The sequence below is a fragment of the Astatotilapia calliptera genome, chromosome 16 (assembly GCF_900246225.1).
Source record: "Astatotilapia calliptera chromosome 16, fAstCal1.2, whole genome shotgun sequence".
NCBI lineage: Eukaryota > Metazoa > Chordata > Actinopteri > Cichliformes > Cichlidae > Astatotilapia > Astatotilapia calliptera.
Window position 1 is genome coordinate 31,905,730 of NC_039317.1, and position 15,934 is coordinate 31,921,663.

The window sequence follows — 15,934 nt, forward strand, 5'->3', positions numbered from 1 at the left end:
TAGCCACACTTGAGAGACAAATTCTCTGTGCCTAGGGTTATGACTGGCTTCAATGTGTCAACACAGGCCCTCCAGCAGGTCTGTGTTTACCAGAGATTGCAAGGCTGGTCATCAATACAGCTGTGCAGATAGAGCCCTTTGACGTGACAGAGTTGGCTAACTAGGGTGCATTGTTCTTGGAGGGGGGCAGGCAGCTGGAGTGGTGGCCACCTGACTCGACAACTCCACTGTTGTTTCCCTGTGGCTGAGTGGCTCTGGTCTTCACGGTTGGTGTTGGGCACTCATGTGGCCAGGCTCATCACACTGATAGTGACGGTTTACTGGTCGATGAGGAAGTCTTTAGAATGATGGAGGTCGAGGCTGGCAGACTTCAGCTATACAAATACAGGCCACAGGCCAGGCCAGTTTGTGAGGAGTCACCAACTAAGGAGATACAGTACCCTGACACTTACTCTCATCAGGTCTCTTTAACAAGAACAATTTAAAGTGCGTTATTCTGCTCCTTGTTTGTGAAACACTGCTCTACTTTGAAGACCGCTGAAGTCAAATGCACTGAAGTAAAAAACTGCAAAGGTTTAAGAGGCCACTGGATTTATAGCTAAATAACAAATGTTTAAACACAGTTTTAGACTTTTATTAACAAATGAATCAACCTACAACACTGATCATTATTTAGCTTAAATGCTGCACATGGCACACAGCAGCACAGGACATGATGGATGATGGATATATTGTTTAGATTTACATTCTAATTTTAATCACTTCAAGGTAACAGTATTAAAAATTGCTTATCACTGTACAAAAAAGTGAAGACAAAAAATCTGAAGAGGAAGAAGGTACTTACATTTAACAACAATCATGACATTATTCACTGGATTATTGTTTACAGTGTTTTATTTGATAAATTTGATTTTTTGATAAACATATACAAAAACATTATTCAAATATGAGGCTTATTATGCATCCTATACTATAACTGGAAAATTGTTTTTTATTACAAAAATCACTTTTATTTTTTAAATACAGGATAAAATGACACTTTAAATAATCTTGTTGGATTCTCAAGTGTTCATGTTGCAGCAGTGGTCAAGCAAATGATACATGATGGACAAGGATTTAATAACTGACTAAATCATGACAAACTTACAATTTTAGTTATAAGACATCTTACACATACTATGTCTGATGAGCCTAGGAGTTCAAGTATTGTTCAATTTTTAAGGGCCTGCAATCAAATACTGTTTACAGGGGCCTACACTGCACATCATCTTATTGGCAGTTACAGTTTTCACTACATTCGATACTGCCCCATGTTTACTATTCTTGGACCTTTTTTTTTCATCTTAAGGAAGAAAACAGAAACACAAATCATCCCTACTACTGCAACAATCATGTGGTGTAAAGTCCAGTCTCAGCATCATTGGTGGAGGGATCCAGACCAAGGAATTTCACGCTGTTAATGTTGACTGGTGGTGCAGCTGTTGGTGCAGAGAGACAGTGAAAACAATACTGTCATATTGTTTGTGAACATTTGCAGATAGTAACTTTAAATCCAACCTTTATTTTAACTGTTGCATGGCTTAGGAAATAGAGGGTTCATGAGAGAGTACTAACTAACCTGCTGAAAAGATATTTATTTGAACATTTAATTTAAAGGTCTATCATTCAAAGTAGGAATCTGAGCAAATCTTTTATCACTTTACCTTCAGACTATGGGTTCAGGCACTCATGTCCTGATTCAGGGTCGGGGAATCCGTTGCACTTAATCATTTTGGTGTAGAAGTTAACAGAGCTCTTAGGCACTCGAGGAAGATTAGGGTCTGTGCGATTAACGTAGAACAGACCAAATCTCTCTGAGAAGCCAGCAGTCCACTCTAGGTTGTCCATCAGTGACCATGCTGTGTAACCACGCACATCCACACCATCAAGCAAGTAAGCTGTGAAAAGAAAATAAGTACCTTCATATTCTTAAAATTCTTCTTTCTTTTAGAGAATGAGCAGAACAATTTTTAAGCATCCATATTACACACAAAACATTATTTTCCTCTCCAGGACACTTGTGGCTTTAGATTTCATATAAGGGGAAGCTTTGATACCTTTCAACACCTCGTTGATGTATTGGTCATAGTAGTAAATCCTGTGAACATCATTTAGATCAACAGTCCCCCGCTCTGAAACTCCATTCTCAGTGATTACAATTGGTGGATTTCCATATTCATTCTTAATGAAGTTCAGCAATCTGCGGATACCAAATGGTGCGATCTTCAGCCAGGAGGAGCCTGTATCCAGCCAGGTACGATCAGAAACTCCCATGGCACCCCTGCAGGGGACAAAGTTAAGAGAAGTACAGAATAAAAAAATGAAGCTGTTCAGAAGAAGTAGTCCCAGCAGACATTTATTTTTCAAATGTTAACTTCTTACTTATCTGCCTCAATGCTTTGAGCATCTCCGTGGTCCACAGGGAATGCCAGCACAGATGTGTAATGGTTTAGTCCAAAGAAGTCATGAGTGCCCTTAATTCTCTTAATCTCCTCTGGAGTGAACTCAGGCAACCTGGAGAAATTGAAGTAAAACCAGACTTACTAATTTTAGTAGACTTAAAGTTAAATTATTCTACTATAAAGTTGTTTAGAAAATCGAATACAAAATTTTAAATATTTAATAACAGCGTTTTGATGGATGTTCAATCATCCAGATAAGGAAATCCCAAAAAGTTGATTCTGTTCATATGGAAGTAGTGTTTTCAGTAGGAGAAATGTTTTGTGAACAGAATTAGCTTTTTGTGATTTAATAATAGCCTTTGTAATACCGAGACTGTGGTAGACCAGCAGCTAGACTTCGGTCACGTATTCTTTTCTTCATAATTTCACTGTAGTCACCATTAAATATGGGATGGGCAAACCAGCCAAGGTAGAACTGCACAGAGAGAAACATAATAGTCATTTGAAACTAACTGCTGTCAATTTTTCTTTTGTCACATCTGAGAAGAAATGGCATACCTCCACCACACGTCTTGCAGCGTCATAGTCCTCCTGCCTATAAGGATTTCTGGGTTCAGACCAGTCAGAGTTGACAGTGATGGAGATTATGCCGTTCTGTTTGGCCCTGTACTTGTCATTGTAGAGATGCCAGGCCTCGGCATGAGCTTTAATCAGGTTGTGACCAACAATGTAGGGCAGAGTGTCTGGTCCTGAACTGATTCCTGGTGAGAAAAAAAACCCAGAGCATATAGGCAGCAAATGTGTCATGTTTGTTTGCTTTTTTTCACTACGGTTTAGAAATTTGAAGAACTGCTATAAAGATTACAGCTTGTTTCAAAACAGTCAGAAATTTACCTGGACAACAATTTAACATTTTTTCTTTAACACTATATTACTCTGTAGCACTTATAGAACTTGGTTAATACCAGTGTAGTATTAGATGCAAAGCATTACTTAAACCAGGGGTGTCGAACTCCAGGCCTCAAGAGCCCGTGTCCTGCAGGTTTTCGATGTGTCCTTGATCTAACCCAGGTGATTTAAATGGCTAAATGACTTCCTCAACATGTCTTGAAGTTCTCCAGAGGCCTGGTAACGAACTAATCATTTGTTTCCGGTGTGTTCCAGAGTGATATCTAAAACCTGCAGGACACCGGCCCTTGAGACCTGGCGTCAGAGATTCCTGACTTAAACCATACCTGGGGCAAAGCTTCCAAAGCCATATCCATGGTTGGCTGTCATGATTGGTTCATTAAAGGTGATCCAAATTTTCACCTTGTCACCAAGACGGTCAAACATGAGGTCAGCATAGTCCCTGAAAAGCTTAATAAAGTTCTCATTCAAAAAGCCTCCATAATCCTCTATAGCTTGTGGCAGGTCCCAGTGGTACAGAGTAACCTGAAGGGAAAAGGAAAAGAAAGGAAAGGAAAATGACTGTCTTACTAAATCTAATACATTTACATGTATCTTTTCTGGCACACAGGGAAATTAATACAATTATTCATACCTGTGGCTGGATATTTGCAGCATGCAGTGCGTCCAAAAGTCTTTGGTAGTAGTTGATTCCAGCCTCGTTAATGTTATTAATGGTGCCATCAGGAAGGACTCTTGACCAGGATAAGGAGAAACGATAATGGCTGACTTTCAGCTGCTTTAATATCGCAACATCCTCTTCTATTTTATTGTAACTGTCACAGGCTATGTCCCCATTGTCATCATTTAATATTTTGGAAGGACTGTGAGCGAACTTGTCCCAGATGCTTAGACCTTTTCCATCTGCCCTCCATCCTCCTTCAATCTGGACACAATAAATGCAAAACAAAAATTTAAAGAGATGAAAACAAGGCAAGCAAGACAGTATTGAGTAAAAGTAAAATTTCAGTAAAAGTATAAGTTACTTGGTATGATGCTGAAGCAGAACTCCACATGAAATCCTCTCGGAAGTGACCATAAAGCATCTTCTCATCATCTGGCAAGGGGAAACCATTATCCTTTATGATGTTGTAATAGTAATGAGCTGAGTACTTTGGTGTTCTTGGACGGTCTGGGTTTGTGAAGTCCACGTGGTGCAGCCCAAATAGAAATTTGTACCCGTGCAGCCACTCAAAAGAATCCATAAAAGCTGTTGCTGTGTATCCTCGCAACCGCACACCATCAAGGTTATTGGCTGCAATGTAACCACAAATGCACACACATACATACAAAATAAATGAACAACCAGTCATGGCAGTGGTGGAAAATGTTAAATATCTTCTGAAATATTTTTATATCACTGCACCTTTGAGAGCCTCATCGATATAGGTCTTGTAGAACATTACTCTTTCAAAGTCATCCCATTCTACTGCTGCTCCATTCTCAGTAATATAAATCTCTGGATCACCATACTCCTCCTTGATCCAGTTGAGGAGTCTCCTCAAGCCCCAGGCCACAGCTTTTTGGTTAGGAATGGCTGTAGTTGGTGAACTGGGTTCCTCGGATTCTCTCATGTCTCGGTCCCATTCATAGGAGTGAGGCTGAAGTGCAGCTGTAAAGTAGCTCACTACCCTTGTAGTGTAATGATTTACACAGAATACGTCAGCAGTTCCCTTGATGAAGTTCTTTTCTTCTTCAGTAAAGGAAGGAAGTCTTGACTGTGGAAGACTTTGGATTTCACTTTTGTTCCCAACTTGCCACTTCAGTGCATCAGGATAGTCACCATTCTTAAAAATAGGATGTGCAAACCATCCCAGTTGGAACTGCATCGCCCGGTCAGCAGTCACCACTTCACGGACTACGTTGACATCAGCAGGTTCAAACCAATCAGCGTTGAGGGCTATGGAGATTAGACCACCCTGCAACTGACGATATTTATCATCATATGTATGGTAGGCCTTGGCATGGGCTTTAATGAGGTTGTGTGCAACTATGTATGGTCTATATCCTGGGTCCACAACATTTGGTGGCATATTTCCAAGTCCATATCCAGACCATGCAATTGTCTGAGGCTGGTTAATGGTTATCCAGAATTTCACTCTGTCACCAAATGTAGCAAAGCAGAAGTCGCAATAGTCATTAAAAATGTCTATCATCTCTGCACTTTCCCAGCCATTGACCTTTTGCAAAGCTTCAGGAAGGTCCCAGTGGTACAGTGTTACCATGGGTTCGATATTGTACGCTATAAGACCATCAATGAGTCTGTTGTAGTAGTCAACACCTTTCTGGTTGAGGGACTTACGTGTGCCATCAGGAAAGATCCTGGACCAGGACAAAGAGAATCTGTATGACTTCACCCTCAGAGCCCGCAGCATGTAGAGATCTTCATTAAGTCTGTTGTAACTGTCACAGGCTACATTGCCGTTTGCGTTATCAGGAATAGTGTTAGTTGTCTGAGTGAATGTATCCCATATACTAGGACCTTTGCCATCAGCATTCCAGCCACCTTCAATTTGGTAGGCCGACGAAGAAATTCCCCAACTGAAGCCTTCAGGAAAAGTGCCATAATGGTACATTTGTCTATCAAAGTTTGACTGTGAAGAGAATTTCTCCCAAACTACCTTTGCCTGAGATGGAACTTCTGAGGGTGGTAAAGCAGCTAAACGTCGAGTTAATGGCCTTTCTGCAGCTTTAAACTTCTTACTTTTTTGTGAACTGAAGCCGTTTTGCTCGATAATCTCAGCGTACAAATATGCAGATTGCTTTGGGGTCCTTGGTCTGGATCCCACTTCAAAGTTGACATAGTGAAGACCAAATCTTTGACTGTAGCCTTGGTTTGCCTCAAATCCATCCATGAGTGACTGCACTGTGAATCGCTGCACATCCACTCCATCTGTGAGTGTTGCTACAAAATGAACAAACAAAAACAAAATTAATATTTGAATTATTTTAACTCTCTCTCTAAAAAAAATGTGCCTTCAAATTGGGGAAATCTCCAACACTAACCTTTCAGGGCCTCATTGATGTAACTTCTCATGTAGTCCATTCTGCTGGTGTCAGTGAGACTGTCAACACTGTAATCTGTTGGCATCCCATTTCCTGTTATGTATACAGGTAATTTGTTAGCACTCAGGTATTCTGTTGCAATGTAGTTCAGGAGCCTTCTAAGTCCCCAAGGAACAGGATAGATCCAGTCAGAAGCTGTGGAACTCCATGTGGGGTCCACAGTTGCATGGAAGTCACCCACACCGTCAGGACCAGGGGTGCACCCACCATCACTGTTGCTGACCAGCCGAGAAGTATAGTGATTTAAACCAAAAAAGTCAGCAGTACCAAGTATCCTCTTGCTCTCTGTGGGAGTGAAAACTGGGAGCTTTGCTGGTACAGAGTCAGGGCATGCGGTTTTCTTCTGTTCCACCTGATCTTTGAGTATTGCAGGATAATCTCCGTCTACAAATATGGGATGTGCAAACCAGCCCAGCATAAACTGCAGGTAACGGTCTGCAGCTGCTACGTCTTCAGGTTTGGCAGGGTCACTGGGCTCAGCCCAGTCAGAGTTCAAGGCAATGCCCACTTTTCCTCCTTGTGTTTTTCTGTAATTGTCATTATAGACATGCCAGGCCTCGGCATGGGACTTGAGAATATTGTGAGTGACCTGATAATGCAAAATCAAATGTTAAGTACATTAGTGCAATAATTACACTTGTAATAAACTGATTAATTGTAGTATTCTAATAACATCACTGTCACCTGATAGGAAGATTCCACATAGTCCTTTACTCCTGGGGCATGCACACCAGTACCATACCCGGCATGGCTCACTACCCAGGGACTATTGAATGTGTTCCAGATCTTGACTCTGTCTCCAAACCTGGAGAAGCAGAAGTCTGCATAGTCTTTGAAGGCCTCTACAATGGAGGCATTGGTCCATCCACCATAATTCTGGAGTGCTTGAGGCAGATCCCAGTGGTACAGAGTGACAATGGGTTGTATGCCAGATGCAACAAGAGCATTTATCAGCTGGTCATAGTATTGAGCTCCTTTTTCTGATTGGCTCTGTCGGTACCCTGTGGGGAAAATACGGGCCCAAGAGATGGAAAACTGGTAGGTGTCGACCTGAAGACCTCGCAGAAGGTAGACATCATAATCTACCTTACGGTAACTGTCGCAAGCTAGGTCAGCTGTCTGATTTGCAAAGGCCAATCCCTCATGACCAAACCGGTCCCAAATAGTCTCTCCTTTCCCACCTTCTGACCAGCCACCTTCAGTCTTAAAGGATACGCTGGAGGTGGCCCACTGGAAGCCAGAGGGGAATGATTCCTGAAGGAAAAGATCTCGTTCTGCTGTGGTCTGGGACTTAAATTTATCCCACACAGTCTGATAACTGTTTCTTAACCCTGTCATCCTGGTGTGGTGTGAAATGCCATGGCTTTTGGAAAGAGAGAGACATGAAAAATATAAGCAAATCTTTAATACAATAAGAAGAAAAAAAAAACAGAATTCCAGTACATATAAATCAGAAAATGAACTCTTACTTGACAAGAGCATCTTCCGTGTCCAGTTTGCCTAACATGTCCTTCATGTCACATCCCACAATATTCAGGCCATTGTCCATCAAGCCTGTGTTGTGTTCAAGAAATATGAATTGTTTTATGACTGATGATAAATAACTTATCTTGAAAAATATATTACTCTTAAAATAAAATTTTGTGTAATTAATCAGTTTATTTGTGAATTTCGCAATACTTCGCTTAGTTTATGTAAGGAATTTTATCTAACTAAATCTAGAAATAATCCTCTTTAATCTTAAATAAAAACCCACTTGCTGTTTCTTTGACACACCAGGGCTCTATTAGCTGTTTCAGTAACAATATGTATTCACTGTTACTGAAAAATAGTGAGCACAAGTCGTAAGCAAAGGCTAAGTCTACAGGTGCCTTATATAACATCACTGGCCCATAACAAGAAGATTTCATGACACAATAACACTCCCAAAATCTAGAACTTTATCTTAATGTATTCTGTTTGGGTAACAACACCAGAGGATTTGCCCAGATGTTGTGGCCTTTGGTTTTTCTTTATTCTGCCATCCCGTAATATCTTCAGATCGCTGTTTTACAACGCCATTTTTTGACAGGATGTACACTGTACACATTATTTAGTGATGTTATATTCACAGAAACATTTAACATTACATGTATGAAGTATACATATTCATTTGGTATGTTCTTGGTAACTAGCTTATTAGGCACCATGAGTACGAATTTCATGTAGAAAAAAAACACAAATCTCTACTAAGACAGCCACTGGAAAGTCGTATTGTTTCTTTTATATATACAGCTGCACATTCATAAAATGAGGTATTGTTCTCATGTCTATTATGGGAAATTAGTTTTAATTAATTATTAATATCTTATATTTGCTAAGTCAAAAAGCTGTCATGACATTTACCATTTAGGAAATCTCCAAGAAGCTGGTAATCACTGGGAGAACAATCATGAGCACTCATCTCGTAAATCAGGATAGGCAAGTTCCTGCTCAAAATCTACAACATAAAATGAAACATATGTAGCTTTGCTGTATCAGCAAAATGTTAAATGCAACATTTTTTAAAAAACCCCCATCTTATTACAATTTCAATACCTGTAAGTTCCTCAGTTCATTTTCAAACTCTGAAGAGATGGCACAGTTGTAGTCAATGTGCACTGACAAGAAATCCATCTGTTTAAAACAGGAGATACACAACATGTTGTCACATCGTTATTCTGAGATGGGACATAATGAGAAGAGACTTAATGTGAAATGTATTACAGTAAACCTTTCCTTTTTTTGCACGACTGAATGTAATGCTCCATTTTTGTAGGAAATTGTTGTTTTTAACATAATTTTTTATATATTTTAAGGTGATTAAGCGGACTTATGTTGCCACTTCCATCCTTTAAATAAATACAAAAAAAACAAATTAATCATCTTTGAAACAAACAAAAAAAGTATATAATTATATGACCAATTAAAATCCATATAACAGCAATCAGTAGTTCCAGGTTTGGTGACAATGATTCCAATTTCCTTCGGGAATGATTAACCTCACGTTATTGCACATTAGTGCTGCTGTTCTTGTTACTTTCTTGTCACTAGAGTGTGTGGTGTAAAGAGGTGTTGAATGCCTTCAACAAAACCAAAATTAAAAATAAATGAAAAAATTGGATAATAATTAAAAGTTTAAATACAAATTTAACAATTTATTTATTACATTTAATAATTATTATAATTGTTAATGATTATTTGATTCGTTAGAAATAGTTTAATAAAAGAGAAAAATCATCTACAAGAAGCAAATATGATTTCACAACAGCCATTTAATGTGCACATTATGCACATTTTTGACTCTAAGTGGCATAGTTTAACAGTTTCAATTTTCAGTTTTAAAATGGAAAAAATGTTTTATCCTCAGACAAATTTAAGATTTAATTGTTTGGCCACAGTAAAAATGGCCTCTGTGATACATGAAAGCTTTTTAATGTGGTCACTGATTGTGACCACACAAATTATGTGGTCACATAAATTGACCAAATAATTATATGTTCTCAGTCTTGTCAATTAGTGGTAAAGATCATATAAATGACCATCACTGGGGACGTTCATTGAAATAATCATAATAAGCAGATTAACAAATTCACCAGTGAATTGCTTAAAAAGCTGAATTTGAGGCTTGTAATATGTTGGAGAGATTTAAAAACAAGCTTTAAATGCACGAAAATCATGAAAAATCTCGCATCAGATGGAAATTTGCATGGTTACTTACGTGATTAAATTTCTGCAAGAAGTAGTCTATTACTGGCAGAAATTAACGCAACTTATTTCCTTCAAAGAGGACATTTGTCACTTTTGAGGCCATGGAAGAATTTTGTTTCTCATATATTTGGTAGGTTGGTTGCTACTATCAGGTCTCACATCTCCCCTCCAGCTTATGATTCCTCTATGAGCCCTCTATGTGTCACCTCGACATTATTATATTTCAAAGAAGTCTTTGACACTATTGGACCCAACGTTTTAAACATTATTAACATCTCTTGCATTCAGTTCTTTAAAAACCTAATCTCAATGCATCAGTTCTGTCAAATTTTAGGCCAATCTCTAAACTCCCCTTCCTGTCCAAAATCCTGGAAAAAAATTGTTTTTCTTCAGCTCCAGGCTTTTCTGGAAAAGAATGACATCTCAGTTTCAAAGCACTACATAGCACTGAAACTGTGCTTTTAAAAGTTCTTAATGATCCATCCATCCATCCATTCGCTTCCGCTTATCCACCCCCCTTACATATGGGGTCCCTCAAGGATCTATCCTGGGCCCAGTACTCTTTTCCCTTTACATGCTCCCATTAGACTCTATTTTCAGGAAACAAGGAATCTCATTTCACTATTATGCCAATGATTCTAAAATTTACTTTCCTCTTAAAAAGAATTCTACGGACTCTCTAAACGTTTTGCTAGACTGCCGTGATGACATTAAATCGTGGTTTGCATTACATTTTTTTAATGTAAACAACCAAAAAACTGAGATTGTACTATTTGAACCTTCTGACCCTTGCTTTTCTCTGAAGGTTGACCTTGGTCCTCTGGAAAAGACCAGAAATCCCTTTGCAGAGAATCTGGAAGTGTTCTTTGATAGCAGCTTTTTATTTGAGAAACAAATTCTGTTGTAAAAGCTTCTTCCAGCTCATCTCTCCAACACTTGACATTTTTAAAACTCATTTGAAAACACATTTTTTACTCTCTGGCTTTTAATTGTGACTAAGTGTGTGTGGTGTAAAGAGGTGTTGAATGCCTTCAACAAAACCAAAATTAAAAATAAATGAAAAAATTGGATAATAATTAAAAATTTAACTACAAATTTAACAATTTATTTATTAAATTTAATAATTATTATAATTGTTAATAATTATTTGATTGGTTAGAAATAGTTTAATAAAAAAGAAAAATCATCTACAAGAAGCAAATATGATTTCACAACAGCCAGTTAATGTGCATCGCTTTTCTCTGAAGGTTGACCTTGGTCCTCTGGAAAAGACCAGAAATCCCTTTGCAGAGAATCTGAGTTCTTTGATAGCAGCTTTTTATTTGAGAAACAAATAAATTCTGTAGTAAAAGCTTCTTCCAGCTCAGGGTCTTTGCAAAAACTAAGAACATTTTGTCATTTGCTGACTTTGAGAAAGTGATACATGCATTTATTTCATCCAGGCTTGACTACTGTAACAGTGTTTATTTTGGTATCAGCCAGGCTCTGCTCTCTTGTCTTGAGCTAGTTCAGAATGCTGAAGCCGAACTCTTGACAGGCACTCGTGAACATGGCCATATTTCCCCAGTCTTGGCTCATTTACACGGGCTTCCAGTATGTTGTAGAATTGGCTTTTATCCTCAAACTTAATTGTGACTAAGTTTTGTGTTGTTCTTTGTGTGTGTTTGATCTACTTGTTACTAGTGATGTGCGATACCACTGATTTCCTTTCCGATCCGATACCAAGTAAAATTCAGGGTGGTATCGACGATACTGATCCGATACTGATACTTTGTACAAAGACTGTTTCATTATATTTCATATATACTTGTATTATGTAATTGTAATAATATAATAATATAGCTTCATAATGATTACAGGACATCAGGACTATGAAAGGCGTAAGAGGAAGTAGTTCCTTCTAATTTAGACGATCCAAATGATATAGTTTCTTTCCATTGTGTTCCTGTTAATGATAAACTACAAATTTACCCCAAAGTACTAAAATATTGATATTTTAATATGAGAATCGATTCTAGAACATAAATTACTGGTATCAGAAGAATCGGTATTTCAATATCGATCCGCACCACTACTTGTTACTTTTTACTATGTGCAGCACTTTGGTAAACCTGTGTTGGTTTTAAATGTGCTTATAAATACATTGATTGATTGATTAATTGATTATTGCCAAAATAAGATCAACAACTGAAAATTTTATTAGGATCCTAAATAAAAATCATGCAAGGAGGTGAAATTCTGACTATACCTATATTATTGTATAGATTATGTATCTATAAAAGAAAAGAAAAAACTTACACTTGTTGAAGCTTTAATGTCGGAGAGAGAAGCCACATCTTTAGTTTTCAGTCCAAGTGACAGACGTCTACCTGTAAATATGCAAGCATGAAAGGCACTTTTACTGTTTGGAACTGCTGAACATGTGCTGAAGGATTTTATTAACTTAGTTTGGTTATACACTGATGGAAATTTATTTTTACAGGTGATTTCTCAAGACACTTACATATAAACAAAACCTTAAGTAAACTCAAGCCTCAGAGAAATAAGAACAAGTATTGACTAGTGAATAATTCTGAAAATATAAATTTAGTCATGTTCTTTTGTCTTTAATCTTCACTTTTTCCTGTTAATTTGACTCACCTTTGTCAGGAAAGCGCTGATGGTACATCTGGTAAATGTTCTTGTTTAGTTGAAGGATGTTCTGCAGAAAACTGGGAGCATGTGCAGGCTGCCCGTCATGCCAAACACCATCCAGTGTCAACCATGAGTGTGCAAGTGGTGCAAACTCTTGGAAGGCAAACTCTGCATACTGCTGAAACATCTGTGCCAGCTCCTGGCTCTCCCAGCCTCCATACCTTGATTGCAGAGACTCTGGAACTGTCCATCCTTGAAGGATGACCAGAGGCTGAAGACCTGCTTCCAGCAGCTGTTTCAGCAGGGTCTGGTAACATCTAACCACAGCCTGCTGGGGCTGGCTGGGGTGGCCTGTAGGAAGAAGTTGAGCCCATGACAGCAGTACTTTGAAGTGGGTCACCCCTCTGCTCTGCAGGTACTCAAAGTACTGCTTAGAGCCAGGAGGAACGGGATGACTGCAGTCAAAGGCATCATTTATGCTTCTGTCTGAGCTTCTGACCAACTGCTTTGTCAGAGGCCCTGCAAGAAACATGAAGTCCTCTCTTCCATTTACCTCACTGCTCTGACAACTACAGAGACAAAAAATGTACAGACTAAAGACCCACAACAGCTTCTTCATTGTGGCTCAAAAACAGAACAACTGATATTTTTCGAGTGTAGCCGAGCTATTTAACAGCAATATCTTTCCTTTTTTTTACATTGTTACACAATTATTGTTATTGGCACCTCATCTAGTTATCACAAGTGTTTTATTGTAGCTTTGAGAGATAGGCAGATAGACTCTGGACTCTAGAGATAACACCTTCCCCATCTTCTGTTCTTGAGCTCTGATATACTTTTTATTGCTGTAGAATCATATCATAGTCATTAATTTTACTACTCCTATCCTAGGTGCTTAATTTTAGTCTTTTAACTCTTTTATTTACTTTTGACTTATGTTGGTTTGTTTTTATGTTTAACATAGTTAACATTTTACTGTCGAAGTGTTGCAAAGGTGTTGAAAACATTATGTTGTTATAATTATTACCACTTTTATTATTGTTATCTGTGAAGCCTTTTTATGTGCAACAAGGTATCAAAAAGATTTATTTGATACAAGTTTAGTTTTGACATGTATTCATTTATTTGTATTAATAGTAGGGAAATCCTACCAGTGACTGGACAAAGATGGACTGAAAGACAGCACAGAGGCATTAATCGTGGCAGTAGCAAGCCCTAAGCACAAGATCAACAGATGCTGGGGTCTACCACACCAGGCAAGACCCCAGGGGCAGGCTGTGTAAAGATGATGCTGAGACAATCTAGCACATAACAGCAGGGTGCAAGAGTCAGGACATACATGGAAGGCCATAACCAAGTGGCCGACATAGTAAACAGCAACATCTATACTGAGTATGGCCTGGAAGTCTTGATGTCAAATGAGTGGTTGAGAATTACCAACCAAATTAATATCCTTCCAGATATAAACAAACTGGTGATGGCTAACCAACTGGACATAGCAGTAACTACCATATTTTTCGCACTATAAGGCGCACTTAAAATACTTTTATTTTCTCAAAAATTGACAGTGCGCCATATAATCGGTACGCTTTATGTATGAATTCTGGTTGTGCTTACTGACCTCACACCAATTTTATGTGATAGACAGCGCTCAAAAAATGTTTTAGTATGACTTTGGTAAGCTACGAAACCGCACCGCTTGATGGATTGTCAGAGCATTACGGTTACAGTAGTCAGGAGCCTCACGCACTTGGAGTAATCTAGGTCCAAAATTCAGTCCGCTTCAAGTCCCAAAGTCAAACAAGCACTGCGGCATCACTGAGAGTTAGCAAACTGTCTAAATTATTTCATCTTTAATAAAATGATCAGAGTTTCTCCTTTACCAGGTGTAACAATTAAGTTTAAATCCAGGCATCCATGAAAACAGAATTTAGTACATTTAATGGAGTTAAAAGTTAGCAGGACGTTAGCTCGCTAGTTTCCAACTAAACATGACATACCATGTTCTGACTAGGAGATTTCTGAAAAGATTAAAACGTACACCTCTGCTATCACTTCCAACATAAGTGAAGACAGAAAACTAAACAGCAGTGGCGTTTGTAGGGTTACTGAAGTTGGACTATCTGGTATATAATGTTGTGCTACATGATCGCTAGCGACACAGCTATGTTAGCATAACACTAGTACAGTGAAGCTGGAGGATGAACACCAACTTTTTTCCACTCGATAAAAGTTAACGTGAGGGTTCCCAGTGGTTAGGGTTGAGGGCATGGCAAGATGCTGTAAACAGACCAAACTTTAGTCAGGAGAACAACTGAGATAATACATAACACATATATGGTAAATGGTCTGTATTTCTATAGCGCTTTACCAGTCCCTAAGGAGCCCAAAGCGCTTTACACATCCAGTCATCCAGTCATCCACCCATTCACACAGTGGTGATGGCAAGCTACATTGTAGCCACAGCCACCCTGGGGCGCACTGGCAGAGGCGAGGCTGCCAGACACTGGCGCCACCAGGCCCGGGTGAAGTGTCTTGCCCAAGGACACAACAAACGAGACTGTCCAAGCCAGGGCTTGAACCGGCAACCTTCCGATTACAAGCCGACCTCCCAACTCTTGAGCCACGATCGCCCGTATATGTATACATATATACATAGCACACCATTGTTTTTCTTGTGACATTACCAATAAGTTTGATGTGTCGCATGGCCCTCTTCCTATTGAAAAACCAAAAGTTGTATCCAAGATGGCCAACTTCTAAATGGCCACCATGGTCACCACCCATCTTGAGGAGTTTGCCCCCTCACATATACTAATGTGCCACAAACAGGACTTTAATATCACCAACCATTCCCATGTTATTACGGTGTATCCATATAAATGGCCCACCCTGTAGAATGGAACCAAAGGCACCCGCAGGTGATGATGTTTCGTCGACATTGTTGTGTTTGTTGTTATGTAAATTTGACAAGCTGAACGCATTCCTCGCTGTACAGGAGACACGGCACAAGATTGATTAACAATGGTCTACAGCCAATCAGGAAGCAGAACACAATGCGCTGAAAAAAAAGCATGCAAAATTGCACAAAAAAAAGCAGAAGGTGAACTGTGATA

General features: G+C 38.9%; 1 protein-coding gene across 1 annotated transcript; it reads right to left on the reverse strand.

Annotated features, from left to right (window-relative positions):
- Window positions 1–1,411: 1,411 nt before the first annotated feature.
- On the reverse strand, window positions 1,412–13,479 carry LOC113007899 (lactase-phlorizin hydrolase-like). Its single transcript, XM_026144941.1, has 17 exons — window positions 12,825–13,479; window positions 12,483–12,553; window positions 9,033–9,110; window positions 8,841–8,934; window positions 7,925–8,009; window positions 7,140–7,818; window positions 6,396–7,044; window positions 4,756–6,294; window positions 4,376–4,644; window positions 3,985–4,275; window positions 3,677–3,875; window positions 3,000–3,202; window positions 2,810–2,916; window positions 2,422–2,553; window positions 2,097–2,320; window positions 1,704–1,937; window positions 1,412–1,478 (listed from the first exon to the last, which is right to left on the reverse strand). Exons 1-16 carry the CDS (start codon window positions 13,435–13,437, stop codon window positions 1,711–1,713), a joined length of 5,460 nt encoding a protein of 1,819 aa, XP_026000726.1. The 5' UTR covers window positions 13,438–13,479; the 3' UTR covers window positions 1,412–1,478; window positions 1,704–1,710.
- Window positions 13,480–15,934: the final 2,455 nt, after the last annotated feature.

Excerpts from the sequence above, each read along its gene's own strand:
- LOC113007899 (XM_026144941.1), bottom strand. The coding sequence starts at position 13,437 with ATGAAGAAGCTGTTGTGGGTCTTTAGTCTGTACATTTTTTGTCTCTGT. Across the intron at positions 3,876-3,984 it reads CTGCAAATATCCAGCCACAG|GTTACTCTGTACCACTGGGA; the intron begins GTATGAATAATT and ends TTTTCCCTTCAG. Across the intron at positions 2,554-2,809 it reads GCTGGTCTACCACAGTCTCG|GTTGCCTGAGTTCACTCCAG; the intron begins GTATTACAAAGG and ends CAATTTCTCCAG.